Source organism: Indicator indicator, chromosome 23 (genome assembly GCF_027791375.1).
Source record: "Indicator indicator isolate 239-I01 chromosome 23, UM_Iind_1.1, whole genome shotgun sequence".
NCBI classification, from domain to species: domain Eukaryota; kingdom Metazoa; phylum Chordata; class Aves; order Piciformes; family Indicatoridae; genus Indicator; species Indicator indicator.
Genome location: NC_072032.1, coordinates 9,315,855 through 9,339,231, shown reverse-complemented (window position 1 = coordinate 9,339,231; position 23,377 = coordinate 9,315,855). Strand labels below are relative to the sequence as shown.

Genomic DNA, 23,377 nt, shown 5'->3' with positions numbered 1-23,377 from the left:
AGCACTAGGATATAACTGGAGGTAAAGAATAGGTGATAAAACTGAAGCTCTTGAGACAGGAATCTGTTACTACTAACCTAATGCTGAAACCTTCTCCCATGTGACCACTCCTAGTGGAATCCACAGGATTACTTATACACATTAGAACTCCAGGATGGAGGTGATGAGGATTATCCTTCTCTGAATAATGAACTGTTTTACAAGTATGCTTCTTTAGATCACCATTATTCAGTGTAAATATGAAGGGGGAAAAAGGCAAAAAAAAAAAAAAATCAAATCAGACTCTGCATGAATAAGAACTCAGAGAAAGCATAAGCAGAGACAGAAAGATGAATGAAAATAAACTACACTGTGAAGAAATGGTCTTCTGACCATCCTTTTGTGTTTGCACTGACAACGATTTAGCTGTAGTTTTATACTTGAATTTAAAATCAAGTCTATTATGAACAAGGTTTCATTGTGATCAGTTATACAATCATCTTCAAAGGTTTATATGGCATAGAGGTAGGTTTGTGCCAAAATTCTGGACTCAACTCACACAGGTGTGTGAAAGCCAGCTCTGGACCTCTCTACAGTGCTGTCAACCAGAGTCAAGGTTAGAATCTGCACTGCACTGAGAAGAGCTGAAACATCTAATCCACATGGCTACTGGCATCATCCAAACATTAAGTAAGGTGACTTATTAGCAAATACGCCTAAAACTATGCTACCTAAGGCCATGTATTGTGATGACAAGGATCCTCAAACTGTTCTTCACTTAAAATGAAGATCAGTCCCAAATTACTTCCCAAAAGGACTCTACCACTCAAATCATGAGCCAAATCCTGTATCCCTCACCATTCTGACACAGAAGCTGGAAACTGTTCTAACTGTATATGGAATGACTGCAATTCTGATTCAGATCCTTTGAAGCAAAAAAGGCAGGAAATCCCTTTAGGAAGTCTGTTTTGGTTAGGGAAATTAACTCTTTTATTCTAGATCATGTGGAAACAGTCAGGAACAATGCTCAATTTATATAGTTATTATGATACATTCTTCTGTTATTGTACCTGTTTACAAACAGCCACAGTAGCAGTTACAAGAGACTGATGGGTCTCAACTACAAATGCCAATCAAATCACTGCAAACCCTTCACACAGCACCTGAAGTAATTCTCCATGACCTAGCAGCCTTGCTAAGCCTTTGATTGCATTTTCTCAATTGTATTTCTATATTTAAGACATGTAAATTTGGCTGGAAAAAACAATAGTTTTCACTATATTTGAACTTAAACAAATCCACGGAAGTATAAAAGAATTCATTTGCCAAACTTGTGAGCATTTATTATTTTTGTTCTGGAAATTTGCCTCAGCCATCTTAATTCCTCTCAATTTATCATATATCTCCTGGTTCAGATGAAAACTATCTATTTTAACCTCAGCACATACCCATGACTTCCATATGGTGCAGAATGTTACATGTCTAACTTTAGATAGGCAGATTTAATTAATTGTACAATAATCTAAAACAGTACATTAGTTTACCAGCTTAATTGGTGTTAATATCTAAATTACACAGTCATTATGAAAAGAGAAATGTTAAGATAGGGCTTTACAACAGAAACCTAATAGTTCATTTAGATACTGAAAACCAACATTCACTTTCTTATCAATGTTCAGTGCATTTCAAAGCATGCCTCCTGGTCTAGTGCTCTAAAGCTCCTCTGGCACACACGGCTGCCAGCGGTAACCTCTTTTCTGTATCACATTTACAACCAGACCACATTCATTTGCATGCTACTTTGTAGACGTGTACATAAAGCATTGACAGTCTGAAAACAGAACAGTGCAAAAAAGAAAAAAAAAAAAAAACAAATGCAAAGGTGTCATCCAACCACAAAGAAATACCAAAATGTGACAGCAGTCAAGCAGAAGAATGCAACCTCAACGACCCCAGCCCCACGGCTTTACAGTACATGGAGTGATTGTCTGTTAACAACCGGTGGTTCATTCAAGACAAGGGGTCAGTCTCCATCCAACAGCCTGTCCCACAAGAGCCACTGCCTGGCAGTAGGAACTGCATGGACAGAGACTCTTCCACCCACTCACCTCCAGAAGTGACCTCTTCAGAACTGGGATGAGGAACATTGGCAGGACAATGTGGGGAAGCTTGCATTGCTGCCGCCCTTGCTATACCTGTCCTGTGGAGAAATAGAGGACTTAATTTCCCGGGCTGTCAGTCAGCATCTTCCACATCACAAGTGAAGGAAAAAAGAAAGGAGTTTGACACTGCTTGCTTCAAGCAAGTGCATTTTGGGGCACGGTGAAGAATCCACATTCTCTTCTTCATTATCTGGGTTACTTCCACATCTTCTGTGGAGCTGCTTTTGTCTCCCCAGCCAGCAGGCTGGATTCTTTGTTTCATGAGATGATGATGCTCTTGCCAATTACCTGTATAGCAAGCTAGGATATGGCCACTGAGAATCAACTCAACTAGACAGCCGAAATAAAATAAGAGAATCACATTTAAATCAATCTCTCAACTCTGATGTGAATAAGTACTTGTTACTGGGCAACTCTTTCTCTTTGATCTCCCTTTCAAAACAGCAAGTTTCTTAGTCTCCTATTTACACATTTCCTTTACAGAAACCATTACCATCCAAAAGACCTAGCAGAGAAGCAATTATTTTGCTTCTCCTGCCCCACCCATTCCACAGAGGCTTTTTTTTACTTCTACATTATTCTGAATAGGGTTACCACAAGAATCAATCCTAACAAACACAGTTTTTAAGGGAAAAAAAGGGAAGTTTCCATTATCCTCATGGTTTCCAGCTAGGGCAACAGTTTTCAGCCAGCAATTTTCACTGTGACACATCCAAATGATTTGTCTATGTCAAAGTGCAGTCCATTAGAGGGAGAACACAACAAAAAGCCTCCATCGGAAACACATGAATAAATCATTCTTTTGAGTGTGGCGATGAATGCAATGGTTTACAATTTCAGAAACAATTCTCTAAAGCCTTACTAAACCAAACATGCTTGCTTCCAAAAGTGATCTCGCTGTCTTTCATGAGTACCATGATGGGATTTGTTGGAGGAAATGTCAAGTTAAGACAGAGGGGACTGCAAGCTAATGATCAACCACTTTATTCTGGCGCAAGTGTACACTGAATACTGATGTTCACAAGCAGGAACAATTTCCAATAATTAATTGGAAACATATCAGCCTTCAATGCAGTTGCTTAACTTCGGTCAACAGCAACGTTAATCTTGCAAGTGAACTGGGAGACAAGACAAAGCCTATGTGGGCAATGTTTATGTATAGTTCAGAACTGCTGAAAATCATGGAAAACAAACCAAGAAAAACATGGCAGAGGAACTCTATTAGGGAAGAAAAAAAAAAAAAAACAAAACACCCAACAAACCACAAACAACAATCCAAAACCACACCACTTTTATTGCCTCAATTAGGATCAATCATTAAGCCAGAATCAGCCATCTATGCTAAAGAGGAAATGTAGGGGTAAACAGAATTGTTCCCTTCTTGTGTGAGCAGAACAGACTTATGCATCACTCACTTCCTAAACAAAGATGCCAGACAAAGCATGTTCTTAAATTTTATGTCATTGTTTGCAACTGTATGCTGTGTTTCTCTTCACAGTTCCCAGTTTCCACTTCACTAACCACTTCAAAGCCACAAAACCATTTGTCTCTCCAAGTATCTAGTACCTTGGACTACAATTATGGCTGTCCATGGGCTATGGTTATACACAGACTTTAGCCAAGACATTAGGAGATATCTCCAAGAGAAATAATAACAACTGGTCACATATATAATACCACACTTAAACCCAGTATTTAAATATGACACAACAGGCTGGCTCAAAGAAACAGGACAATGATTCAGTCTGTCCTGAGCACTACAGGTAGATGTTCTGTTCACTTTCAAAGGCAGATTATTCTAAGCACTAACAAGAATTTTAATGAATCAGCTCCTTTTCTTTATGTGACAAATGCTAGGACTATCAGAAAGAACCAAAATCATCATGGAGCTCTGATGAGCAGGTTTTTGCATACTGCCTAAACCCCTCTCTGAGTCATGAAAAAGCTGCCCCTGAAAGACCATATTACAGTAACGCTGCACAGATACCTCTGACACATTTCTCTTGAGACAGAACTCAAACACTTTGAAATGTTAAGGGATAGTTTCCAATAATGCTTGGAAGGACTGGCATTAGTGGGAGCAGGTTTGACCCAAAAATCACAACTGCTAATGTCTATACACTTCCTTAACTGCAAGCTGATAAAAGCTAAACCTGGGCAGGGGGTGGGGGGAAACAGCTGCTACTGAAAGCAGGAGCTGGAACAGTCACAGTGTGGATTTTGGGTTGTTTGCTTTAGTAATCTACAAAAACATCAAATGCCAAGCATTTCACACTTTGAGGATAACCTACATTTGCTTCAAAAACAAGCCTTAGGCATTCAAACCCAAGCACTTCATGCATTAAATGCTTCAAAGAGCATTTCCTTTGCTTACATCCTCCTGATTTTCTCCCCACAAATTAACTGTTCTTAAACTTCCCCTACAGTCTACAATGGCCTATGTATTCCAAGCGCTGTAAGAGCCACAATAAACATACCAGATATTTCTAAAAGGTAGGATCACTTTCACTATCTAGCAAAGTAGCTCGTGGAATGAAAACCAAACCAAAACACCAATTTTGCCACAGGACGATGATATATGTTCCAGAGATTAGCCTAATTCAGACAGAAAGCTCTTCCATGACAGAAAGCATGTGCTGTTTCTAGAATGAACTCACATCCTGTCACCATATCCAAGCTAGAACATGCCTTCTTCCTCCCTGTTTAAATACTGAGTAGAATCTATTATGTACCTGAGGATTGTAATATAGCTCCTGGACTTAATTCTCAGCCTCACCAGAAATGTTCCTGTGAGTCCCATGGAAATCACTGGGTTTTCTGCAAGTTTATTCTCCTTTTGAGAAATGAAGAAAACCAACCTTTCAGTCTCCATGTCTAGAAAAAGAAATGGTGAGATGTCCATTGTGTGGACCTTTAGATGAATGAATTCATGCATCTATAGCTGCAGTGGTAGATTCCTTACCTAGTGACCACAATCATGTTTTGCTTGAACATAGCCTGTCAAATTCCCTATGTGTGTTAGAAGACAGTACCACTGTGGACTACAGTCCCACCTGCCTCTCCCTAATCAACATAGAGCTGGTGAATAAAAACAAGCCTGACAACTTTTACCTATAGCTGAAATCATGTTAGTCATCACTGTGAGGGATCCCATACTTACAGTCTAGCACCCAGAAATTATGTTGCTAGCTCCTGAACTTTTATGGATAGTCTCCACAGAGAAAAGGAATAATGGCAGTTTCAGTATACTGTACACTCTGGCTTTGCTAAGAACCTGTGATTCTTTTATACAAGCTAAAAAGAGTATCGATTTCTTTCAAAGTCCACTGCACACTAAATACAATTCCTACTGTTGCTATTTGAGGCATTAGATAAAAATGCTATCTTTCTGACTAAGAAAAGAATTGATGAGCCTTTCAAGAAGCAGAAATGTCTAAGGCTCTTTGGTATATTTCAAACAATCTTGTCAGCTTGAGGCAGACAAATTCAGGAAGTACATAGAAAATTCACTTTGCTGCCAGCCAATTTTAATGCATATTCACTGTGCACTGTGTACTGCAAGACACTGTCAGTCTAAAAACATCCATAGTGATACAACAGCACAAACTCAGTGTCCACCTCTCAATTACAACCGGCAGAAGACAAAAAAATTACTGTAAAGCAAAAAAAAACCCAAATCAAACCAACAAAAAACAATACACAAACAAACCACATCTGCAAGAATCTAGATGGACCCTGAAGAACTTCAGAAGTTCAATGAGAAGTGTGGGTTTCTGCACTTGGGGCAGAAGAGCTCCACACATCTGGCTGAAAAGCAACTGAGAACATGGCAGTCCAGCTGGAAAGGACATATGGTCATTCTGAATGCTAGGCTGAATATGAGTCAACAGTGGGCTGACATCAGCAAGCCATAGGCTGAGCTACACTAGGAAGAATTTGGCCAGTAAAAAGAGGAATCACTATCTGATCATAACTGATGAGGCTACATTACAGCCAGCTTCTAAACCCTGCTCCAAAAGGCTGGATCACTGTGCCCCATTCTTTGTCACTAACAAACAAAACGAAGCACAAAGAAGTGTGCTCCACAAACCCAGAGCAAGAAAGTGAAACTCATCTCTTTGCTACAGCTTCCTGAATATGACCACAAGAGGCTGATGCTCTCCCACAACCAGGTTAGGATAAAGTTAACTACAATAGTTAAGACTAATTAATTGAAGTGATTAATTCTGCATATGGCACACAATTTTTCTCCCCCAAAATGCAAATGTGCTAATTCTTTAGCTGTGGTCTGTTCATTGATAATGGGTTAAACTTTGAGGTAATGCCTCAACCAAAGAACTCTGGAATGTTCTTAATGGTGATCACCAACTACAGAAGACTTCATCACCTAAAGATGATGCTTTTATCTACATGTTCTGCCCATAGCTCAAAAACCCCAGTGTCATTATTATAATACCACAATGTGAATCTTTTGGAAGCTGTAAAAGCCTAATTTAGGGGAACAATATGAACCTAACAAATAAACACAACCCCAAAAGTATCCAAAATGGGCCTACTGTGTTGTTAAGACATGTACAGTTTAAGTGCTGGTGGAGATAAACCTGAAAAATACCTGCAACAAAGAAATTTAGTTAAGGGCTGAAACTATGTTACTGACATTCATTAAATATCCTGCAATTTTTTTCAGAGATTTAATTATACCTTTCATGCTACTCATGCACTTGAAAGATCTTCTGGTTAGCATTAATTTGAATTCTATTGCAACATAAATTAAGACAACTTAGACACATTTATCAGCCCTTTAAATAACAAACTGATAATGTGTCCTGGCAGTATATTCCTGAAAAGAAGGAAAAGGCATACAATTAAAACCTGAACTATAATTACTTTGCATTTCAGAAAGTTAAGAAGTAGCCTGAGGCAACAATACCTCAAAGAGAATATCTGGACAGTAACTTTGCTTCAGGCAAAGACACAAAGAGAACTGAAAAGAAAACAATGTGCAGCAAAGGGTAAATCATATCAAATGAGTAGGCAAAAAGGTCAAAGAGAAAGAAATGGGTTTGTACCCAGGTTGTTATAAATTTGAATGCTTTAAGCTCCTAAGGAAACATGCAAACACAGTATTAAGGTCACAGCATTTAACAGGCTAATTTTGACAGAACCCTAAATTTAACAAATTATATTATGCATAAGAATTCCCAAGTAGATTTCCTAACCTATAATGAAAAAAATAATAACATTATAATTCTAAATAGTTACCATAACTATGTAAAATCTGTTCTTTTGACTAAAGACTAATTTTTGATAGGCTAAACATACCGGTTGCTAAATCATACACAAAGGAATGCAGTAAACCCTAAGAAAATTAACTACCAGCCTTAACAAATCCACATCATTTCAGCTCCTAGGATTTTTTTTTTCTTGTGAAATTGCAGAATGTACTCATGTTTCCTGACAGTATGTACAAAAAGCTAAGCTTTGTGGAATCTAAGATTTCTGAACAGAGGGAGGTCAGACCAAATTTCCACCCTCACCTACTTTTGTCCTACAGAACAAAACCAGGAATAATTTTGAATTTCTGAAGATTCAGCACACTGAGATTCCCAGAAAGGTTTTTGGTAAGCAGTTACTTTATCCATTCTTGCACCGAGTCAGACAAACTCTATAACAAGATTCTCTTCCACTATCAGATGTTCTATATGTGACATCTCCATAATGTACAAAATGTAGTACTAAAGACAAAATTAACAGAGGTTACTGTACAAACCAGGAAAAAAAGACAGATATAGAGAATAAAAGCAGGACTCTCAAAGCACAAACAAATATGGGGTTTGTATACACATAGCTTTTTATGGATTTACAATATGCACATAAAGTACAGCTCTGCAATGCCATGCACCCTGATCCAACTTCACAGGAGCCAGTGGTAGGTTCTTAATAGACTTCATTGGATACTAAATTAGTTACATGAAGGCTGCAACAATCTGTCAGAATTCTAAACATGAAATTCTTGCTCTTTGATGAAAACTTAGTGTCCTAACAAACGTAAGTAGTGCATGATCCAGTCCAACCTCCCTGCCAGAGCAGGATCACTTACAAGTAGGTCACACAGGAACACATCTAGGTGGGTTTTGAAAGTCTCCAGAGAAGGAGACTCCACAACCTCTCTGGGCAGCCTGCTACAGGGCTCCAGCACCCTCGCACCAAAGAAGTTTCTCCTCATGTTGAGGTGATACCTCCTGTGTTCCAGCTTGTACCCATCGTTCCTTGTCCTATCACTGGGCAACACTGAAAAGAGACTGACACCTTCACCTTGATAACCACCCCTCAGATATTTACAGATATTAAGAAGATCCCCCCTCAGCCTTATCTTCTCAAGACTAAAAAGCTGCAGTTCTCTCAGTCATCTTCAGGCTAATCAATCTCTCCAAGTCCAAGGTGATTTTGAGTCACATTTGTGCTCTTTAATGACAGTAAAAGAATGGGTGGCAGTTCCAAGCCTTTCACTTTTAAGATTCAATGGATGTAAGTACAGGGAGCAGGAAGAACCTGGCAGAGCGTGCCAAGTGAGTTATGGGTTTGTCTGGATTTCTGGAGCTTGAGGAGCACCAAGTACTGCAGATAAAAGCCAGGTATCTCTACAATTAAGTCAAATAGCAGATGGAAAAACAACAGTTCTAGTCAAGGAAGGAATGACCATATGTCCATCTCCTTCTTGCTTTCCTCAGCACTGCTTGCACCTACACATTCCTGACTTCTCCAAAGTCTGAGCAGCTAGTATTACTTTCAGAGAGAGACATGTTGAGAAATTAAACCTTTGGGGCCCTGCTTGAACAGAGATGGAACAGTTACCTTCTGGGAGGAATTAAAGCTGGTATGGAAATTTCACAAAAAAGAATCAAAAGATGGTTTGGAAAGTGGCCCAAAGGAGATGAAAGGAACTTCAGCCACATGAAGACACATACCAGAAGCACATGAAAGGGGACTTCAAGGCACACCATAAGATTTAAGAAAGTATCTGTTGCCTGGGTAGAAGGCTGTGTGAACCAAGGAAAAATGTAAATTACTCCAGTGAAATACTTAGTCTCAAAATAATCATACTCTCTTGCATAATTTCCAGTCTTGACCACATCAGACATCTAGAAAAACAAATGTATTTTAGACTCCGTTCAGTGTTTGTACTATGAGAAGTGATCAGCACATCTGTCTTCTGCTTTTTCAAGTGCTACTGGATCTGGGCAGCCCCAGAGTTGAAAAGAACTCTGGGATTCTGAATTATATGTAAGCTTCAGGGAACTGCTGGGTTATTGCTCTTCAATTTTGAAGTGTTTGGAGCTACTTGAGGCATTACTGTGTTGGACAACAAAGATCCATGAACCTGTATGCTCATATGTACAAACAAATTTATGAAAGGAGATTTCTGGTCATCCAAGAAGGACAAGCAAGAGGGGCATCAAGAGTTTAGAAATATTGGCAATGATTCAGGGAAGATAACTATGTTAAACTAGGTATTCCTTACAGGAAGCTACAAATGCAAGTGCTAACAATAATATGCCAACCACGACAACCAAGTTCGGTCATTAAAAAGTAAAATAAAGGTGATAACCTCGGTATATCTCCAACTATCAACTCTCATCTGTAATAACCAGGTTGATGTTTGCTCTGTAGAGTTCAAATTGCTAATGCCTCCCATTTACACCAACTTCTTGGCTTTCAGGAACAAAAATAATTTCCTCTCTAAATATACTTACATTTAACAATCAGAAATGAATCCCTGTGCAAACACTTCTCCACACTGGCAATCTTTTCTGTTAGTAATTATTTATAGTGCAGAAGCATCAAAGCTATCTGCTTTCAGCTTTAACATTACTTCTATTGCCACCATTTCCCAAGCACTTCCAGGACAACTGTCAAACATTTTTCCAATATATTTGTAATTTGTATGTCTCCCTTTCCTTCTCCTGTGCATAAATACTACAAAAGCCTTATGAAAAGATAGATTTGAAGAAGGCTTACAGTTAGCAGCACTGCTATGTAAGTCTTTATATCACTGGTGAGCATTTAAGAGTTAGTAGGAAGCAGTGATGGAACCCTGATGACTGATGACAGCTTTGTACCTGTGGAAGCCCACACTGCTTCCAGCAGCTGCCAGGTGTGGTGGTTCCTTCTCTGCTAGCAAGGGACAACTTTCAAAATGGGCCAGGTTTGCTGACATTTTCTCTAAAAGCTGGACTCTCAGGTTGGTTGACTAACCAGTTTTGATACTCCCCCTGTGATGGGACAGGCTCCAACAGCAGCAGAGAAAGAAGGGTGGGCAGCCCACTCTACAGCTGCCTCTGGAGAATGGACTGTTTGCTGCTAATAACCACATCAGCAAGAGGTTTTGAATCAAACCCCAGATTTAAAATACCTTGGAATTAATTTAAAGGTATGAAAAAGCCAAAGAAACATTAGTATTTCAACCTAACCAGAAAATTGGGAAAGATCAATGCAACAGTGTGTTTGGACTCTGTACAAATCACATTCTGCATGTGATTTCTGCAGGACAGATAAAAGTTTCAGCAACTAAAAACCTTCACTTGGACACACTGTAAATTCTTGCAGCTAATAAACCTTGTAGCTTTAATATAATTGGTTAATTTGCAATATCATTAGCACTAGCAGATGCAGGTTACTTTTATAAATGTAGCACCTTTGTAACATGCCACAAAAGGCCTCTATATGACCCATTTTCTTGAAATGCAAGAGCAAGCACAGAAATGTTTAATCTAGCAATTGAATACATACCTAACAGTGGAAAATAAAACTCCTATCCAAGCAATCCATTTTTCAGAAAACTGCAGCTCATCACCACCACAGTGCAAAACCAGAAATGCAAAGACACTGCTTTTCACACTAAGGTAACAAGGAAAGTTTTGTTCCAGTCACAAACCAGCACACACTGACATACATAGACCAAAATAATTTGTGAATCATACGGGACCTGAAAGACATACAGTGCCCTACATACAAGCTCTTACTGTCCCATGTCCAATCTCCCAATGCTGAAACTTCTATATAGCCATCAAAACTTCTAGATTCACATTTCAAGCACAGCAACTGGAAGGAATACAGATATGGCAGAAAAAAAAAAAGCACCCATCCACAAGACTTCCATGAGTGCAGCACACACAAAAGTACAAGTGCATACAACATGCACAAAATCAAATTTATATTGCACCCAAGCAAGGAGAAGCACCATCATCCATATGGCCACTACTTGACTCTTAGCATCAGGTGTTCCAAGAATTTTGGTAAGACATAATAATTCACAGCTACCTTTGTCAAAGAAACTGCAGATGTAAATTCTGCTTTGAGCTTCACTGCTGACTACAGAGAATACACTTGACCTACATCTTCCATTCAAAAGAAGACCAGAGAACACACATCCAACTTCATCTTGTACTGTTTATTCCCATATCACAGATCTGCATGCAGGAATTAATGACATCAAATCAAGCAAAGTGTCAAAATTAGCATGTAGCATGACAAGTCCTGTGTGTTACCTTGGCAGCAAATTTTGCCCAGTCCACTGTAACTATTCACTGAATTTTACTGATGAATTTTTATTACCGTATTTATATGTTTAATTTTTCTTTTTCTCATATCACAATATAGAATAAAGGCATTCTAATAGAAATTATTTATGAAATAATGGCAGACAGGGCCTGATTTACAACTATACATTTGAAAACCTTGGAAAGATTTTTTAATGACCTTGTGCTAAGTTGTACCATAAATTGAAACCTCTCAAAGTTAATAGAATGTGAGGCTGCACTGACTGGATAAAAAGTTTAAAAAAAAAAATTACTGAAAACTGGTGACCAGCTCTCTGTTTGAAAACTATTTTTGCTCCATTTCAAAATACTCACTTAATGTCTTACATTAAGGTGAAATAATATGGGTCCATTAAAAACAGACAGAAGGAAATAAGCTCTCATTAATTTTTAATTGAGCTCTGATCATCTTTTTTTTTTTTTTTGTACTAGAAACTGGCCCAACAGGCAGAGTATGCCATGGCTGCCTTTAATGTAATCAGTACTATCTCAGGGCAACATTAAACTCAGAATGTATGCAAATGCTGTTATTCTGCACAGTCATCAACTACTTGCAATATCTGAGTCACATGAACAAGAAAAGCACCACAAAGAGGAAGATTTAAGGTGACAATTAATTAAGTTTTATGTAGACTTGAACTGGAACTCTCAGCCCTTTACTTTCTTCTGTACTCTGTTCCTAAGTAAACCACACAGGAAACTGCATACGGATGTTGCAGTCTTTTTTTCTTTTGAAAACAGTTGAATCAGTTCAGTATGAAAGAAAAAGCATTGCTATATTTAACAGTACAGCTCCCAACCCTCTGCCATATTAATAATTCACCAAAACTGCGCAAGATGTTGCAGTGAAAGATTTTTTTAGGAACCGAGTTTCCCAATGTGTGTTGCTATTACTTGTATTTGCACTAGCAAAACACAGTCTGCTCTCATATGCGTTTAAGCAATAAAAATAGCAGGTATAGTAGCTCTGCAGCAAGGAAACACTCCTGAGAAAAGGAATTCTCTTATCATATAAAAGGCTGCTTTGCTAGGTGGGTATTTTGTTCTTGGTAAAGAATTGGGCAACTTTTGCCAGGAACCAGTGATCATTAGTAAAGGCAAGCTTAGTCTTAATCTAAGAATTACAGAAACAGTTGATCGAGAAAGTGCCTCAGTATGCTTCAATATGTCCTAATCCTAGTCCTGATTATTATTTCTTCAAGAGAGCAAATTTGGCAAATAAAAGAGAGAAGTTAAAATTACCAGTGCCTAACAGGTGTAGCATGAAAATCATACCTGTGGTGTACTTTGAATACATAGCTGGTGCTGCTTAGTGACAATAGTGGCAAGCATTGCTGACAATGTAATTCACTTTGGCTAAATCTATACTGCCTTTTCCAGGCCAGGCTGAACTAATTTCTGCCCCATGTTGCCCACACCGGACATTGCCTTAAATGTCTGTGCTATGCAGATCCAAGCTTTGGGGAGCAGCAATGTCTGTTTTTCCTGCATGCTGAATCACACATTCAGTCAAAGGTTTGAGCAGGCAAACCTGATTCAGAGGAAGGCAGTGTGACAGCTGTGCTCTAGCTCTGCTTCCGTGGCTTCTCCCTACTAAGCTGCATGAATAAAGATTACAAAGTCAGCAACATCACTTGGATGAAATAAACCTTATTAATCCAAATCTTCAAGGCTACCCACAACATTCATCTGAATAGCAATGTGCATGAAGAAAGAACCAAATCTGAGCATAAAAAGACATATCAATATCCTGTTTAACAAGGGGAAAAGTTGTGCTTCAACAAGGTTTACCTCTGTTCATACTTGACTTGAGGAAAAGAAAATAACACAAGTGACTTGAATAAGAATGAGCAATAATTTCTAGGGTCACTCTGAAACTGTTTCGGAATGAGTTTTGTAAAAATGAAAAATCATCAATATTCACAACATAAATCCTGAATTGCTGGGGGGTAAGAGAGGAAGAGTTACCTCTTACACCTTTCTCAATAAGCTTTTTACCAGCCATCCTCAGAAATAAGCGAACAGACTACACTGATAGTGAGCCTGAGCCAGAAGAGCAGTAACCTGGGCACTGCATTCTCAGGTACTACACCCTCAAGGAGTCAGCTCCTATTCAAATCCATTTGAGATGTTTATGAAAGGCAAGTTCAGAAACAGATTTAGTCTTGGCAGATAAAAATAGATAATTTTGCTTAACTTTGATTAATGAAGAACAGATATACCATTTTCTTTACTTAAGAGGAAAGAAAACCCCAAATTCTGTTTTCATTATCTGCAGAGGCTTTTCCTTTAAAATCATTAGGGGGAAAAAAAAGTCTATTTTCATGCTCTATAATAAATGTTTCACATGGTTATGATTCAATGTGTTTTACACTACATTGGTAATTCTCATTATTCTTCAAATATCATATTTGAGGAGGTTAATACACCATTAACATGATTAACTTTTTAATAGAAGTTAAGCCATATGGAACCAATCTGCATGATTCAGCCACAGAAATGACTAGATAGTGAAGGTCAGCTTCTGCCCCTATGAAACTTCACTGGTTTCACTTGAATTTGCAGGTCCAGACCAAAGAGGAACCTGTCCCTGTCTCAAAACTATGAGTATGAGCAACTTTTTATTTCTTCCCAAAGCAGGAATAATCCATAAAAAAGCTGGGATGAATCAGAATGCTGGACTTGTCAGCATACAATCTGCAAAATGCCTTGACCACCAGAAGAGCATTTCTCCAGATAAATTTAGGATCATGGAGGTGAATCACATCTTGAACAATTTGGTAAGAATGGTGATTTTTGTTCATTATTTCTGTTTCAATCATTAAATCTGTAAAACACAGTGTGAGTGAACTAACAGTGCAGCTGATCAGAGAAGCAGCACTGTTGTTTCTCACCACTTTTTTTGTTCCTGTGTTCCAGCTGGGAACACAGCAACCATATACCATGCAACTCAGTGTCCTGTGAGCCTGAACTCAAGGTCCCAAGATAGCAAAGCACATCAGCAGTCCTGTCAGTTTTACTGTTAATCTTAAGCACAGGTAATGTCAAGGGAACTCTCAGACTGAAGGACATACTCTGCACTCAGAAGCACACAAGCCTTTCCCTCCTTTATCCCTTCCCCCAACTCACTGTCCACAATTTTCTTGCTGTCTCCTCTGACAGGCTTTGCCAGTAAGTAATGAAGATCATGTTTCCCCTACCCAGCCCATCTTTTTTCCCATGCTCTCCTCTCTTTTCAGTTCTTCTAAAGGTGCTGTGGAAATAATACATTTTACTGACCCAACACCTCCTGGGCAGCTGGTTCCTATAGCTGGGGTGCAAAAGGTAATAAAGATAAAACACAGCTCAGCAATGAATTACAGGCCTGAACACATCTCAGAGGTCATCTAGCCCACCCCCCTGCCCCATGGGAGGCTCAGCTACTTCCAAGTCATTTCTTACAGGCATCTATGTCAGCTGCATTTAAAAGTTTCAGTGATAGAAACTACACAATCTCCCCAGGCAATATGCCAGGGTTTCATCACCTTTGCATAAAAAAAGTTCAATCTTCCTCACAGGTCACATTTTCTAAGTCTCTGGTCTTTCTCCTACTCCTTCACAAGTCTCGTAAGGTCTTTTCTGTTTTCCCCACACAAACACGTCTAATTAAAGCAGTCAACACTTTGAAAGTGGTCACTGAAAACCTTCACTTTATATTGCTCCTAGTTAAATTGCCTTTTTCCATTGTGCAATTGTAACATACTTTCAAGACTTGCATTGACAACATTATTGAAGTCCTGCCAGTGCTAACTCCATTTTATTGCAGCCACGCATATATAACATGAAAAACAAGTCCAAGTAGTCACCGTTGTCATATACGAGTCTATAACGCCTATAACCAGAAACAGTATAATATCAACTATCAAATCCAGGATTTTTTGAGACTAAAAAACCAGTTCAATTTCCCATAATTAAGGCAGAGTTGTGCTTGATAGAAACAACTGCAATGTTACAAAGAGATGAAATCTGACTTTGCTCAAGCAAGCAGTTTCCTTAGGAACACACTCTGTCCAGCCAGAAGAGAGCCTATGTCCTTTGAGTTCATGTGCCACCTGATTTAGCTGCCTTCTTTTTCCCCTTTTTTTTTTTAATATATTACTGAAGGATTAAAAGAGAATAACTGGACAATAAAATTAACCCACATCTTGATTATTGTTAGCTTTGCTTTCCTCATGGAATGAAGGGGAAGAAAGTGCTTACAAAGGTCAGACACATTTTGTCGGATGTAGTTAGCTGCATAGAGCAGCAAGGACAGAGGACACCTCTTACCAACATTTTAAACCTCTGAAGTCAAGACAAATTGTAGTCATCCACAGACAATTAATTACTAACTCCTCTAATATGATGGACATAACATAAAGTAGACCTTTGTTTAACAAAGTGGATTGGGTTTGGCCCAAATGAAATTATTTTCCAGTCTAACAAAGTAACCCATCATAGTCTACAATTGCATTTCTATATGCATGTTACTATCATATATGAAGCACTAAATAATCATAGGACCAAATGCAACTTCAGGCCTTTATAGCTGAGAAGTTCAAAACCAAAATTTTTAATAAAATTATTTAAATTTAAAAAAAAAAGAACAAAGAAAACATAATTTAAGCATCAGTTTAATGTGCATATTCACTGCACATTTTAAACAAAGTATATCACTCAGAAATCAAAATTTGTGATGGTCCTCTTTGAGCTGAAGGTGTTCCTGGAAATATTGCACAGATAAGTCCATTCCCACATGATTTTCATGACCTTTTAAAAGGTGTGGCAATGTCAGATACAGCAGATGTGAAGAATTTTATTACAGCTGACCAACTGAGCTTTCCCAAGAAACACCACAATAGTCAGAGCTAAAGAACGAACACTTTGCCCCTGAAGGTTTCCCATACCACTTCTATCTCAAAATCAGATTCCAGCTATTTGATGATGACTTCTGATTACAAGGAATATAACACAGGCCAACATTGATATTGAAAGTGTATCTTGACCCATTTCAGTTAAGTTACTTTATGTGCAATCACAGAACACCACCCAGTCCTTGTTAGCCAAATATCAAGTGAAGATGAAACGGAAGAAAATCTAACAATTGCCTCAGCATCCTCCCAAAAAATTACTTAAGACCTCCACTGAATTTTTTAAGCACCCATAACATAAAAAAAGAGGAGACTATTGATTTCCTCAGATTACAAAATTGACAGATTTGAAAGTCCAAATTTCAACATAGCTGCACATGCCCATTAAATATATGTCTGAATCACAACATGGAGCAAGTACACTGCAGTAATTACATTGTGCATTTTGCAGAATCTAAGCCATCAATTTATACACTTAAGACAAAGTTTTTTTCAAATATTATTACAGGTGACTACATCTCAAAACATAAATCAACATTCAGACAAAAAGCATTCACCACAAATTCAAAACAAATTTAAAAATGCACCAAAACACAACCCAGAATGCAAAGAGTGCCCTAGAGGCAAGATTAGCAAACAATTACACCAGCCAGTGGTAACAGTTACAGCACACAGGTTTCATTTTCCTTCTGAAAAATCTGCTTTGTGTTCCCAGTCTGGTGAAGTCATCCTGCTGTTTTCTACATTCTAAAAAAATGCAAATCATCAATAATCAAGAGAGCATCAGCTGATCACATTTCAGGATGCAGCATGGGAGTATTAAGTGACTGAGCATTGATCAAATGACGACAGAATCTGGAGACTGAGTCTCAAGTAATATTGGTTGACCCTGATGTTAAGTATGTTCATATTATATAAGCCTACACTGAAGTACTCTTTCTGCTGCTGGAAAGTGCTGTTGAAACTCTGCACACAAATATATTTGCAAAGCCAAACACCTACAAATAGATTTCCCCTTTTCAATCAATCTTAAAATGGCCTGCTCTAAAACCAACTTTCTGGCAATGAAATACGGATCTGTACTTGACACAATCATTTCACTGGTCTCAAGGTAAATTCTCTAAGCATTTAATGTGTGTCACCTGCAGGAAAATTCTTTTTTATTTAAGAAGATACCAGCCATTGAATGATTTAACATGAAAGTACTTTTTCTTTTTTCATGTACCTTGCACATACACTGGGGATGGAGAGACAGCAGTAGTATTTCTGAAGATTATGCTTACATACCCTTTCTAACTGTCTAAGGTTCTCTAGGGAACAATCAACTCCTCAATGTCTGTGATGTTCAGGATATAATTACCAAAACGAGATACATAACCACTATTACACTAGCAAACAGTTAACTTTCCAGATTATTTCTCTTACTTTAGTCCTCTCACATTTTTCATCTTTTTTTAAGTAATCAGCTGCTTCAAACCTTCCACACTGCAGCTACTGTGCATTCAATACCAGGTGCTGCACACCTCAGAGCAGAAACTCAGCACAATGCAAGACCTTCTTCAGCCCATATAGTCTCATATAGTACCATAGCATGGCAAAATGCTTTGGGCATTTAGCATATTCCAACAGATTCTGTTACTACATCACACAGAAAAACACCCTGAAAGTCTCCCTGTTTTTAAAGAAGAAAAGGGCACAGCCTACATCTCCAAACATGACAGTGCATTCCTGGCACAGAATACGCAACGCAAGGAGAGAATAAGGACAGTATTTAGGTTACCTTCAGTCACATAGTTGTGGTCTCGAAGAAAGCTGTGGTTAATTTTTCGTGTGTCCGTGTCCTCGCCCATTTACAGCAGGATTACTCAGCATGCCTATCCGCAGTGGACTGATAGCATCAGCAGAGGTCGTCACAAGAGCACCATCCATGCTGCCACTGCCTAGCAGAGGCGGAGAACGCACTGGGCTACTGAGCACAGCATAATGAGAGCTAGTGATGCAGCACAGATTTGGGGGGGTGAAGAACGACGGGGTGGGGTGGGGGGGGAAAGGACGAGAGAAAAAAAACGGGGGGAAAGAAAAAGAAATAAACGGGAGAAAGCCGGAGGGAGAAAGAGCTCCGATAAATTATGAATGCAGAAAGCCAGTAGGGAGCTTGCGTGCTGGGAATACAGGCACTTCTCCCGCAGTTAAAGAATAACCCAATTGTTTAGTCAGGTACTCCTTAAACAAGTGCCCACGCAGAGTCTCCTCCAAGTGCCTGCTGCTGGGGACCTCGCTGGATGCTGTAAAGTGGCAATCAGCGTACTGCAGCAAAACCCGCCCGGAGAAGGCTCTGGTTGCTGTTGCTGCTGTCATATGCCTGTGCTGCATCAGAGCAGGCCCCTCCCAGCCAGCCGCCCGCTGCCCAACCGCACAGCATCTGCATCTAGGAAAGTGAAAAATGAGACTGCAGGTAATTATTTTAGCTCTTCTGCTGGTAAGATGGGCAATGAAAAAATTAAGGGAGGGGATGAGGGAGGAGAAAAAAAAAAAAAAACAACCAAACTTGAAGCTGCATAAGCGGGTTTGCATTGATATGTACTGCACACCGACGTGTGGGCACAATTTTGTGCTAGTCAATACTGTCAGATGCAGCAAAAGCAACAGTCCTTCAATGTCAGCCTGTATAAATATTAATCAAATTGCCAAATATCTGCCTATGCAAATGGAACCATTACAGGCAAGGCAATCACTCGGGAAAAATAAAATAACTGTGGTTATTTTTTTTCCCCCTAGTAGTTCTGTAAATAAAAGACAAATTAGAAAGTATTTAAAAAAAAAAAAGAGTGTCAGAAAACAACCCCTGTGGCTCCCCTGAACAAGAAAGACAAGCTGGACAAAGACAATATTTGCAGGTCACAGGGTTTTCTCAGACCTGCCACTTTCATTCCTTTCATCCCTTTACTTTGGAAAAAGTGTTGAAATCTGTATACTCAGAAACAGGAAAACTAGGAGAGGAGGAAAATTACTCACCTTCAGTATAAAATAAAGCTTGTTCTTTAGTCCAAGTCTTCAATGACATATTACAACGATAATCTTTTAACTGAACAGACAAGCAGCTACCTTAAACTTTCAGTATCTGTTGATTAAACCATGAACTGTTTGCTGCAGCAGGTATAAGCACCACTGAAGTTCAGAAATTTGAATAGTAAAAAAATGGCTGTGTCCCAAAACCACCACTACAGAATGAAACAGGGAATATGCAATCACAAAATCAGTGCAGAGGAAGGGAGCACAGTGCTATGGTTTAGGCCCTGGATTGAACATGAAAAGTACAATTCAGTTGTCAGCATTACTGCAGTAGTCTGTGTAATCCTGCGTGAATCTTGCACAGTGTTTTGATTTTGTTTCTTTTTATAACAGAACTAGAACATACAGTTCTTGAAGGCAAATTCAAGCACCCTGCTATTACTATAAAACAGGCATGTGACTTTGGAAAAATAGAGAACTATGCAAAAAACTGCCCAAGGATAAACCTCTCACTTCAGGCTGAAGTAAAGTTGGGAGAGAAAGAACACCTTCTTTGCTTTCTGATTGATTAAGCAAAACCAAAACAGAACCATATTCAACTTGACAAGTAAGTATTATAAAACCTTCACATTTGGGAAGGTATGAAAGTAAAACAAAAAAGTTATTCAGTACTTGCACCTGTATAGAACACATTTTATTTACATGAAGCTCTTAGAGGTGACAATACTAGAAATGTTATTTTGCTTTGAGAGCATCAATCAATACTGTGGTGGTACTGGCAGCTCTCCAGCTATCCTGCCCTATCCTCTGCAGCTGTTTGCTGTTGCCTCTGCTCTTGCTTGTTCCTATACTAAATCCTTCAGGATACCCTGCCAGTTTACACACTGGCAGCACCCACTTTACCAGGCTGTGCACAATACCTACTCTCTTTCTCAGTTTGGAGGGTAAGCATGCCAGTAGCATCATCAAACAAATCAGGACCTACCTTATGGATATGCATGGCCTGATCCATAGCTGAAGCCTTAGGTACAAAGTTGGATCCCAACACAAGGATCCAGTCCTGCCAACAGCTTTAGGTGGACCAACCTAGAGTTCATTACTCTGAAATGTCTACCTTTTAGTTGGAAGGAAGTAGAGCATAAATACTTGCTGACAAGTTTCAAAGTAACTGTAAGAACTCATAAATAAAATGAATAAGAAAATACACCTAGAATTGATTGAAATAGAAAGGAAGCCTTGCAAATACTGATATTTATTTCATATAAAATACTCCTATGTGATGGAGCTGGTTTGTCTTGTCCTTCTAAACAATGTCTGAGAGGACAATTTTGCCCTTCTACATAAACTGACCAGTCACTGCCCTTTATTTGTCCTCAACCGGGTGAAATTATGATTTCTGTAGTCTATTAATTTGAGCCTCCTTCCCCTATTTGTAAGATGTAATTTAAGTAGGTAGAGGTGTTTTCATTTTTTCTAGAAGCCAAGTGGACTCCCATCCAGAGATAATTTTCTTCTCTTACCATTTGAATTAGAGAGGTTCAAACAGATTCTTTAGGCATCACATCTGGGTCAGATCATTTTTACTTTGTTCTTCCAACTTTCAAGTTGAAAAAAAAACTCATAAGGAGGAATGGAATGAGGAGGAAGCCTTTAACAAAAACACTACACAATATTCCCTGTGTGTATGCAAATGCTTTCCCCAAGATTATGAGCCAAATCCTTACTGTGTGGCAAATATTAGTAGTCCACTGACTTAAGTAGGTCAGTTCACATGAGAAAGATTAGCAAAATTCTGCTCTGAATTTGTAGCATGATGCAAATTTGGAGACAAAGCTTGTGGATAACTAGCTATGCCACTTTAAAATGCTGCTTATTATCAATCCCACTGATAACTCACATAATTTGATCTGGTTGAATACCCAAGGAAAGCATGGGGGCAAGGGAACCTTTGATCAAAACCATATCAGTTATTATTACTTCCACAGTAGTTCACAGTTCTACTCATAAAGCAGTGCACTAATTGAGCTGAATATGGTACAAACACAGAAATAAAAGTGTCCTAGCTGAAAGAATTTACAAGCAAACTGTAAAATGGAAGAGCTACAAACAGATCAGCAAAGCCATTTAAGCAAGGTGTCTGTAATGAGGATGGAGTCCTGGTTTTGAGCAGTCTTCAAAAGAAGGTCATTAGAGACTTTGTGGAGAGCACCAATAAACAAAAACTGGATTTAAGAGCTTGCAAAATAACTGTGTAACAGGAATAGAGGAAGCTTAGAGGTAAAAGGAGGAAGACTGGGTAGCAGGTCAAGATTTTTTTTTTCCTCTTTCTCTCTCCTCCCCAAAGACAGAAGAGGCTAAGTATATTAAAATGCAGTCTAAAGAGTAAGATGCTCAGTGAAAGTGTATATAGACAGTGAGAGGTAGAGGAAAGTGAAAAAGACAAGTGCAGGGATGACACAGACGCCAGTACAGACTGCAGATGTCATGTAAGAGAAGAGTTAAAAGGAGCACAGCAACCAAAAACTGGATTTGTGCCAGGAAGATAAACATCTGATTGGTTAGGGAGACAAAGTAATTTGAGGAGAGGAACAAACTTTTATTTCACTTTGTCACAGTTTTAGGGAGAAAGGTTCAAAACAAGGGGAAACTAGAGAAGGGAAAAGTAAGAAGCCTGAAGATATTCAAGTACAACTCATTACATGATGCCTACTTGCAAAGCAATTAATCTCTTTGTGAGAGCAACGAGTCTATCACAAATTACTGTGATAAGAGTTTCCCTTATAAAGAAAAATCCCAAGTTTCTCAACTTGAAATAGAAATACAAAGATATTCCAAATAAGAAACATTACACTGGGGTTTATATCATTGCACTACATGCTGGAGAAAGCATACTCCTCATTTTACAAATTCAGTTTCATTTTATAAATACTTTAGTTAATTAACTCAAATACATATAGCATCACTTGCATGCTGGCTCATACCTAGTACCTGAGGCAGCAGGTACCTTGTCAGCACTGTCTGGTCTGTGAGGGACATTTTGTCTCTAAAGTGACACCCACAATAGCATCCTCCTTCTGAATCACCCTGCAATGCCAGCAACTCACTATTCAAACTAACAGTGTTATTACATCCTTCTATGCACACAAAACCCAGGAAATCTCTCCACACTATTAAAAAATTATGAACCTGCAAAGCAGCAATAGGTGCTAAAAAGAATAGCTCAAACCCTGCTGGAAAAGGCTGGAAATCCTAAAGGGAAGATGTTGCAGTGGCTGATCATGATGAACAGATCCCAGGCAGCAGAGCAAGCAGTGCCAGAAGTTGCTGATGGGCACTGTCACAACAGTGGAGCCTCAGGAGCTGAACTGCCTGCTGCCTCCCCAGCATTTCACCCAACACACTGTCAGAAGTGGTTTCCAGACAAGGCCTATCACTCCACAGCCAGGCACGGCAGCAATTACAAGACTAGCTTCATACCCTAAGACAAGATGACTCATATCCCAGATAACTTTGTAGATGTCAGGAACTGGAGTGGGGCGTGAAGCCTGAAAAGAGACTAACAGAGATCTGCAAATATGATGTAAAATAATTACAAAATCACAACCCAAAGAAGTTATGATATAAACATATTACAAAAAGTGGCCTGGAAAAGGAATTCAGAGCAGTGATACAGGCACTGATAGAGCTGCCTTAGACTTTGAAGACATTTCTGTGCGTGCATGTGCAAGAAAGGAAC

General features: G+C 38.9%; 1 protein-coding gene across 3 annotated transcripts in view; it reads right to left on the bottom strand.

Annotated features, from left to right (window-relative positions):
- Nucleotides 1-23,377, bottom strand: part of PPP2R2C (protein phosphatase 2 regulatory subunit Bgamma) — a 153,292-nt gene that overhangs the window by 92,640 nt on the left and 37,275 nt on the right. Inside the window, exons 1-2 of one of the 3 annotated variants that reach the window (XM_054391406.1) lie at nt 18,410-18,479; nt 2,088-2,174 (exon numbers count right to left, since the gene is read on the bottom strand). The exons of 1 other annotated variant lie outside the window; for it this stretch is intronic. In XM_054391406.1, the coding sequence (XP_054247381.1) occupies nt 2,088-2,174; nt 18,410-18,479 (157 nt within the window). Of the gene's footprint in view, nt 1-2,087; nt 2,175-18,409; nt 18,483-23,377 lie in introns of those variants that run through there. One more of the 3 variants, XM_054391408.1, reaches the window with a different exon arrangement.